This window comes from Penaeus monodon, chromosome 11, assembly GCF_015228065.2.
Source record: "Penaeus monodon isolate SGIC_2016 chromosome 11, NSTDA_Pmon_1, whole genome shotgun sequence".
NCBI classification, from domain to species: domain Eukaryota; kingdom Metazoa; phylum Arthropoda; class Malacostraca; order Decapoda; family Penaeidae; genus Penaeus; species Penaeus monodon.
Genome location: NC_051396.1, coordinates 40678044 through 40687997, shown reverse-complemented (window position 1 = coordinate 40687997; position 9954 = coordinate 40678044). Strand labels below are relative to the sequence as shown.

At 41.8% G+C, this 9954-nt stretch overlaps 1 protein-coding gene across 1 annotated transcript; it reads left to right on the top strand.

The window, feature by feature from the left end:
• The first annotated feature begins 714 nt into the window (after nt 1-714).
• LOC119578586 lies at nt 715-9182 on the top strand. The gene is made up of 4 exons (XM_037926151.1): nt 715-792; nt 4037-4232; nt 4467-4507; nt 7514-9182. Exons 1-4 carry the CDS (start codon nt 730-732, stop codon nt 8474-8476), a joined length of 1263 nt encoding a protein of 420 aa, XP_037782079.1. The 5' UTR covers nt 715-729; the 3' UTR covers nt 8477-9182.
• The last annotated feature ends 772 nt before the right edge of the window (nt 9183-9954 follow it).

The window sequence follows — 9954 nt, the reverse complement described above, 5'->3', positions numbered from 1 at the left end:
TGATATTTTCACTATCATTATCATTCCTATTATCACTTCCACTGTTGTCTCTGCTGCTAGTAATTCCACTGTATAACATTTCATAACTTCGATCACCATAATAAAAATACTTCGTAATCACCATGTTTAATATGATACTATTATTATTGTTGTTATCATGATGACAATAAAAATCATAGTAATTATGTGATGGTCTATTTGTGACGATAATGCAACAATAACAGCCATAACTATGAGAACGACATCAACACATCAAAATAGTGTATATTCATAATACTTTCGTTATCAAGATCTTCATCAATTATTATTAACATGTCCCTTAGTCATAGGATCATCGGAGTTAACCTTAAAAGCCGACGGTGCTATTAATAACATTATCATCAGCAAAATCATAATCATCTTTAACAGCATTCATACAGCAACACCATCACACATATTTGGTATGCAATTCATTTCCACACATCGTCGATAAGAAAGAATTATGTTTTGTTTTTTTCCTTATCTCTTTATCACAGTATGAATCACTCTAATTTTAGGAACGGCAACGCTCCACTCAAGTAGGAAAATACAAGCAAAAAGACGAAGACAGGGATTATGACAGTAATAACCATAACTGTAATCATAATGAAACACTAAACACATTTTTCCAATCACAAAGAAAGAAAATATAGTAGAGATTTCGAGAATTGCAATTACAAATTCGTTCGTGCATAGCAACAGGTCGGACGCATGCGCAGAGGCCCCGCACGCGATATAACATCCGCGTGCCATGTGAGGCGGAGCAGTTGTCCCGTAAGCTCTGTGTGACACTGTTCATGGCAACTTCACTCATCTGTTGAAGCGTCAAAATATAAGTTTTGTGCTAAAATGTCCATGGCAACTTCACTGATCTGTTGAATCGTCAAAATATAAGTTTTGTGCTATTATTTAGACAGTCAAAGTTGTTACACTGACGTTTCTTACACAGAAACACGAGTAAAGGAAAGTATCAGGTAAGGTAAGATGTTTTTTTTAACGTTTCATTGCATTTCCATTACACTGCATTCACAACACATTGCACGAATATTGACGTACAACTCCTTGCACGTCACATGCAATTCAAGAATAACATGATAAATTAAAGATTTATGAACCAATTTTACTCAGCAGGCCATGCATTTTCTAACATTCTCGTTCTTTTTCAACATTCAATAAGGAATATCAACATGCGATAGGAGGAATTTCTTTGTTTGTCATGCTGTTTAGTTCTGCAAGTTATCCTGTCACAACTATAGTACCCAAAATCAATTTTTAAACAGCCATAAACCTTTAATTGGGGGGGAACCCCCCCGACATCAAAACCCCAATTTTTTTCAAAAAATTAAAGGTGGTTTTTTTTTTTTTTTATCTTTTCTTTTTTAAAACCCCTTCTTTAAAAAAAAAAACAAGCCAAAAAAAAAACAAAAAAAATTTTAAACATTTTTCCCTTAATAATAATGGAAACCTTTTCCCTTCCTTTTTTTTAAATTTCAAAAAATTCTTTTCCTTTCTCCCCCCCCTTTTTTCCCCCCCTTTTCCCTCGCTGAAAAAATTTTTTTTTCCTTCTCTTTTCCCCTTAATTCCTCTTTTTAAACCCCTTTCTTCCCTTTTTTTCCTTTCCGTTCCCTCCTTTTTCCTCCCTTAAATTTTCCTTTTTTCCCGTAAAATCCCCCCCCCCCTCGTTTTTTTTTTTTCTTTTTCCCTTTTCCCTTTTCATTCCTTTTCCCCCTTTTTGGGTTTGTCCTCCTTCCCTTTGTCTTTTTTTTTCTTTTTCTCCAAAATTTTTCCTTTTCTTTCCCCTTTTCCCTTTTTTTTTTTTTTCTCTTTTTTTTCCTTTCCTTCCCCTTTCCCCTCCTTTCCCCTTTTTTTTTTTTCCCCCCCTTTTCCCTTTTTTTAAAATTCCTTCCCCTTCCCTTCCTTCTCTTTCTTTGTTTGTCTCTTTTTTTCTTTCCTCCTTTCCCCCCCCTTATTTTCTGGTTTTTTTTTTCTCACCCCCTCCTATTTTTTCTCTCCTTCCCCTCTCATTCTTTCTCCCCTCTCTCTCTCCTCTCTCTTCATCTCTCTCTCCCCTTCTCTCCTCTCTCTCTTCCTCCCCTTCTCTCTCCCTCTCTCCCTTTTTTTTTCCTTTTTCTTTTTCTTTTTCTCCTCTCCCTCCCCCTCCCTCTCTCTCTTTTTTTTTCCCTCTCTTTTCCCTCCTCCCTTTTTCCCTCCTCCCCCCTCCCCCCTCCCCCTCCCTCCTCCCTCCCTCCCTCCCCCCTCCTCCTCCTCTCTCTCTCTCTCTCCTCTCTCTCCTCCTCTCTCTCTCCTCTCCTCTCTCTTTTTCTCCTCTCCTCTTTCTCTCTCTTTTTTTTTCCCCTCCTTTTTTCTTTTTCTCTCTCCCCTTTTTCTCCTCTCTTTTCCCTTCTCCCTCGCCCTCTCCCTCCCCCCCTCTCTCCTTCCTCTCCTCTCCTCTCCTCCCTCTCCTCTCTCTCCTCCCTCTCCCCCTCCCACTCCCCTCTCCTCTCCTCTCCCCTCTCCCTCTCTCTCTCCCCCCCCCTCTCTCCCCCCTCTCTCCCTCTCTCCCCCCCCTCCCCCTCCCCCCCTTCCCCCCTCCCCCCCTCCCCTCTCTCTCCTCTCCTCCCTTCTCTCTCTCTCCCTCTCTTCTCTCCTCTCCCCCCCCTCTCTCTCTCTTTCCCCTTTTCTCTTTTTCTCTCTCTCCTCTCTCTTCTTTCCCTCTCTCTCCTCTTCTCCCCTCCCTTCCTCTCTCTCTCTCCCTCTCCTCTCTCTCTCCCTCTCCTCTCCCCTCTCTCCTCCCCTCTCCTCATCTTCCCCTATCTCTCTCCCCCCCCTCTTCTCCCCCCCCTCTCTCTCTCTTTTCCCCTTTTTTCTCTCCTCTCTCCTCTCTCTCTCTCTCTCTCTCCTCTCCCCCCCCCCCCCCCCCCCCCCCCTCTCTCTCTCCCCCCCCTCTCTCTCTCTCTCTCTTTCCTTCTCTCTCTCTCTCCCCCCTCTCTCTCTCCTCCCCCCTCTCTCTCTCTCTCTCCTCTCTCCTCTCTCCCTTCCTCTCTCCTCCTCTCTCTCTCTCTCTCTCTCTCTCTCTCTCTCTCTCTCTCTCTCTCTCTCTTCTCTCTCTCTCTCTCTCTTTAATATATATAATTTAAAAATTAAATAATATTATATATATATTTTTTATCATCTTTTAAATATGTTTATCTGTCTACCTGTCTATCTCTGTGTTTTCTCTGATGGACCGTATTCATAACCCAAAAAATGCATCCTTATTCATTCATTTATTGTACATCGTTACAAATATGTCTTAAGCTTCTGTTTACTGGGTGTCGTCTCTATATCTCATAAAATTTAGCAAAAACTACAGCAAGTATATCGAAGTGTTCGCAAGAAATTCTTAATTAGGGACTCCAGCTAACCTAGTATTGTTCAGGGGAAATTATTTTCTAACTGTAGGGAAAGGAGGTTCCCGTATAAACAAACGACCTTGTTTCTTGTAGTTGTTTTGAGTTTCATGTTTCCAAGAAAGTAAATTGAATCAGACTCGTGGTCAAGAGAACTGTCCGATAAAGAGAATGATTGATACCCCGGGGCCTTTTTTTGTTTGCATCGGCAAGGTTTGAAAGGTAGGAAGCGGATGTTTTCACTGGGATCAGTGCTGTTCACGAGTCAAGTTGCTCTTCTGTCTCAGCCGAAGAAGAGGCCTCAAGGCTTGTGTGAAGATATACAGAGGTCACAGGAAAACAAAGCGGAGAAATGTTGCTTCTACGCTAGCAATGTATATTGTTATGCCACGAGGGACTTTTATGATGACTTGAGGCACCATATCCCGTTTCAGTAAAATGATACTTTTAAAGGTAAAAGAGAGTGAGAAGACTATTCTTTTTTATTTTTTGTTCGGGTGAATAACATAAGCCTCATATCCTAGCACTTTGCTTTTAAATACTGCTATTACTAACAGTGTCATTGCCACTACTCTTGCTCATGGAGCAACGCTTACTATTCCATTTATGAAGATTACTCCACCTTGCAGGCGGAGTTCATCTCAGCCCGAATGAGTGAGGAAGACGGATGGGGGGGGAGGGAAGGTCAGCCCGAAGTGGAGACGAGCACGAAAGGGCCCGACATCACGCGTCGCCTGGAGATTGTCACCATCAGCCCCAAGGCTTCCGCTCGCCCCCCCCGGCGACCGGCCCAGTCGGGATCACTGCCGGCTCTTCATCCAAAAAAGAAATAAAACCAGTAAGGGCACAAAGTTCGTTTTTTATACTTTGTTTTTAAACTTAAATCTGAGGAATGCACTGATTTTCACCTTCAGGAAAAACTGCAGGATTTCACACAATACCTTTTTTTATACATGAATAGATATGCAATTATTTAAATGTTAAATATGAATGATGGTAACTAGGAATTCACCAAGGCTTCCATTAATGCTGTGGCATTTTCTGAATGATACTTGACAGGTAGCCGAAGAGAAAATTACCAAGAAGAGAAACCCTGGATTGTGAGTATTTTTTTTATTTTATTACTCAAGTTAATAGAAAAGAACAATTAGGAAGGCCAATTGTAACACACATCACCGCAAAACTAATCATTTTTATAAAATGTAAGTAATAGTTATCAACATTACGTATTAAAATATATATAATATATAATATATATATATTAAAATTTATATATTTATATACATATATATAAATATTATATTTTATAATATATATTTATATATTTATTAAAATATATTATATATTACACACACACCGCAACCACCAACCCCCACAACACCCACACACAAACAAAACCCAAAACAACCAAAAAAACAAAACCAAAAACAAACAACCCAAAACAACACACCACACAAAACCACACACACACACACAAAACACACCACACACACACAAAAAAACACACACACCCCAAACCCCACCACAACACACACACCACACAAAAAAACACACAAAAACACACACCCCCAAACCCCCACCCACACCACAAAACAAAACACAAAAACACCCCAAAAAAAAAAAAAAAACCACAACACACAAAACACACACACCAAACAACAACACACACACCACAAAACCACAACACACACACCACAAACCACACACACACAACCCACAAACCCCCCACAAAACACACCACACACAACACACCACCCACCACACACACCACCACACACACACAAACACCACAACCACACACCCCACACAAACACACACCCCACACAACACAAAACACACACACAAAACCCCACCACACCACACCAAACCACACACACACACCACACACACACACAACACCCACACAACACACACAACCCCACACACACACACACAAAAACAAACACACCCCCACACACACCCACACACACAACCCAACAACAAACCCCCCACACACACACCAACACCACACACACACCAAAACCCCACAACCCCACACCACCAACCAAAACACACAAACCCCACACACACAACACACCCACCACACAACACAACCACCCAAAAACCCCCAACAAAACCCAAAAACACCACACACACAAACACACAAACACAAAAACCCACACACACACACAACACAACCACACAAAAACCACACAACACACACACAAACACCCCCCAAACACACACAAACCCCCACAACACAACCACACACACAACACACACCCCAAAAAACACCACACACACACACAACACACCCACACCCCACACACACACACACAAAACACCACACACACAACCCCCCACCAACCACACCCCCCAAAAAACCACACACACACAAAAACACCCCCCACAAAAACACCCCAAAAAACCACACCACCACCACACACAAAAACCCCCACACACACACAACAAAACCCCCCAAACAAAACACCACCACACCACACACACACACAAAACCCCACACAACACACCCACAAAACACACACAACCCACACCACACACCACACCAAACACCCCCCACAACCCAAAACACCCAACCAAACACAAACACACACCAAAAACACACACCACAACACACACAAAAAAAAAAAAAAAAAAAAAAAAATAAAAAAAAAAAAAAATAAAAAAAAAAAAAAAAAAAAAAAAAAAAAAAAAAAAAAAAAAAAAAAAAAAAAAAAAAAAAAAAAAAAAAAAAAAAAACACAAAACACAGGGACAAAAACACACCCTTGGGAACCCCCCCACCCCCAACCCCCCCCCCCAAAAAAACCAAAAAAAAAAAACAACCCAAGCCAATTTGACCCCCCACACACCAACAATTTTAAAAAAAAAAAAACCCGGACAAAAAAAAACCCAAAAAAAAAAAACAAAAAAAAACACAAACCAACCTGTGAACCACAAAAAAACAACCAACAACAACTTTATATTTTTTTCTTTTTTTTTTTTTTTTTTATTTGTTTTTAATATTAAATAATTATTATTTAAATTTTAAAATATAAAAATAAATAATAATATAAATTTATTTTATTTTTATTTTTAGGGGGAAGGGAGGGGGAAGGAAAAGGGGAAAAAAAAAAAAAAAAACCAAATATTTGGGGGTCACGGGTGTTCAGAGGGGGTGATTCCTACCCTCCTTTCACCCGGGGGGGCCCCCTCAACCTGCCGCCCCCGGGTAAAAAAAGGGGGGGGAAACGTTCAGCCCATATGGATTCCCCCCCAAACCCCCTGCGCTAAATGAAAATCTTTTTCTTAAAACCCCTCAAATTAATTATAATTTATTTTAACCCGATCTGCAATAGTGGAATATTTCTGTGGAAGGAGACAAACCCACGAAAAAAAAAGGCCCCCAAAAACCCCCAAACCCCGGGGGCATCGCGTCCCCCCCAACTGCCCTCCACCAACCCCCCCCCCAAAGGGGCCCCTAAATTTTATCAGGCCCCCCCGGGGGGGGGGCCAAAAAGGGGGGGGTATACAATTGATTCGACATACACGGATGTGTACAGAGTGGAATTGATTCTTACGATTCCTTCGGGGAGAGCGCCCGGGCGGCTCACTCCTCTCAAACCCTCGCGCAGCCGCCGGTGGTGAAAAAAGGGGGGGGGGGGGGGTAGTCGTGGTCTTTGAGAATATATATTTGTAATTAAAGCGACTCTCAATGCGGCTGATAATGTAGATTTTCCGCCTCACTATCACTTCCATCATATTTATTATATTATTATTATTATTATTATTATTTTTATTACTGAGACTACTAATAAGACTGGAAATAATATAAAACTGGAAAATGTGATAAGGAAGCACAATATTTTTTCCAATGTTCCTGTGTAATTTCTTATTTCTGTAAATTAGATTATCAACTGCAGTACAATTTTCATTACTGGTATGAATATGGTGTTTTTCTTTGTTTTTGCTTTTCTTTCTTTTATTGTGTTTCTTTAACTGTCGCCGTTATCAGGATAATTAGTGCTACTTGTCTGACATTTCTAGTTTCCTGAATGCAGTATGAAAAATAGAAATACCAGTACAGGTATGAACATATTCTACCTTCCTCTATTTTTCATTCCTTAGGGACCGAAGTGGAGCTGGGAGGACCAGCTTCTGAAGACGCGAGAAAGAACCGCAGGAAAGAAGAAACGCGGGAGAACTATCCTGTGGAGGCCTGGCAGCGGCCGCCATGTCGATGAGGGGCGTGATTCCTACCGTCCTTTCACACACGTAGTCAGGGTTCTCCACCTCGAGGAGGCCCTAGACATCTGCCTCAACCGAAGGATAAAACCAAAGAAAGTGCAAACGTTCAGCAGCATCGACTCCCGCGAGCTGCCCGCGAACCACCCCTGCGCTAACATGAAAGTGCTTTGGTTCGGTGCTGAAAACCATGCGGAGGAGGAGCTCTCCAACTGGTATGGCAATGTTGAGTTCGCTTTGGACGCGCAGACTCTGCAGACTCAGTGGAAGTACTGCTTCTTGGTGGAGATGATGACGACGCCGACGCACACGGCATCGCGTCTACTGCTCACCAACAAAGACTACTCATCAGTGCTGCCCAGGTATTACAGCAGCCACGCAGGTGGCCCGTGGCAAGTGACGCCCGAGGGGCATAAAGGGCTCGTCCAGTGCTCACGGTACCGCTTCATGGGCACCAATGTCCACAGCCACGCGCTGGAGTTCATGATCGAGGCCACTCCAAAGGACGAGAGGGCCATCCTGGCGGCCTGCCAGATATCCTTCAAGAACCACGACAGAGCAAAACACATCAATATACCACACGTGTGCAACCGGTACCAGAGGCTGGGCACTCCGTGCCCCACGCCCTTCACCACAAGCCAGACTGCACGAGAATTCTTCAAACGCATCCAAATGAGCGGCATACCCTGGAGCATGTTACCGGGGAGGCTATCCCCAGAGGCTCAGAAGCAACTGGAATTCTTCAACGAAGATGAAAGAAGGATTGCCATGCAGAAGTATTTTGTGTCTCCTCCGATGTATTCTCAGCAAACGCTTTGCTTTCAGAATCAGATGCATTATTTTTAGCACAGGCTGTTGTTTTACTTTCTGTGTTTGTGAGTGTTATTTTGATTTAAAACACTCCCATGTATATTTTCAAGTGTATATTTCGCGTGATTTTTTTAATGTAGTTTATTTAAATTCTTACAAGATTAGACGCATATATAAATATGCTAATCATGTGACCAATGCAGTGTAATTGTTAAAACTATATAAAACTATATAAAGTAAGATAAAATTATATTTTGTATAGAGTGTCTTAAATCGATTATTTATATATGGAATGCGATTACAGTTAAATATAATCTTTATTTTATTTTCAAAAGTGATGTTTTAGGTATGTGATTCATTCCCTTCCCCCTCTCTCTTCTTCATTCTCCCTTTTCCTCTCCCTCTGCTATTTCCTTTTCATCGTGTTTTTTTCTCACTTTTTCCAAATCTTTCTTTCCCCTTTTTGTCTCTACTTGCTCCCTCCCTCCCTTTGGGGGGTGAAGGGTGAGAATTGTCTTAAGATTATGGTATGATGCCCTAATGAAGATAACAAAATCAGTAAGAGAATTAAATGAACTGAAAGAGCTAGAACGAGTGGATTTCTAACAGTCAATCAACAGAACAGAGGAGAATGAAGGGCATAAAATTTCGTGAAAACTACGAGTTAATTTTCAGTTTGAAAGAAAATCAAGAACCCATTGAATTAGTTGTAGTAGAATCTGAATAAATCTCTAAAAAACGAGAGAAATGAATTTATTGCATAAGTAACAATATTTCATGTTTGTTGACAATACCGTGTCCTAACAAGAATGCTTCCTTTTCTTGTCACAACGGTACCCGCATTTTTGCCTAACAAAAACAATGTGAGAGTGACTTCACATATATTTTATATGGCTTAACATATGGGAGAAGGGAGGGAAGAGAAATGAAACCTGAACTTACACGGTATTGAAGAGATGATGGGCGTCCTGTGGAAGCGTTGATCAAGTGCCAATTGTACATATATTTCTTCGTATTGCGAGCCTCCTACGTGAGACAGTGATCATCATCAATAACGGTATGCTCATGTTTGAGCAGCCGTGGACCTCTCCACCATCCTCCGCCACTAAACTCGATCTTACGCTTTTCTTTCCACTTGTACCATCGACAGCCCGCAAATATCTTTGGTATTGTCGCTCAGTCTTGTCTTCGTTTTGCCTCTTCCTCTGTTTCCTATCACCATCCCTGTCAGCAAGTTTTTCTCAATACTTTTACTTCTCATCACATGACCAATAAACTTTAATTTCCTCCTGTTCAAGATGTCCAATAGCCGGTCTTTACAATTTATTTTTCTCAGCAGACAGTGATAGTAGTATGTATATGTACAGCTTTATTGGTGAAGGAGTACAACACGCTACGAAAGTCTGGGAGCAAGCGCTGAGGCGGTGGCGTCCCCCCAGCCAGCGGAGGGCCGAGGAAAGGTCTTGTTTTTACGGTGACGAGTGCGATCTGCTGGTCAGACAGGGTCAGCTATA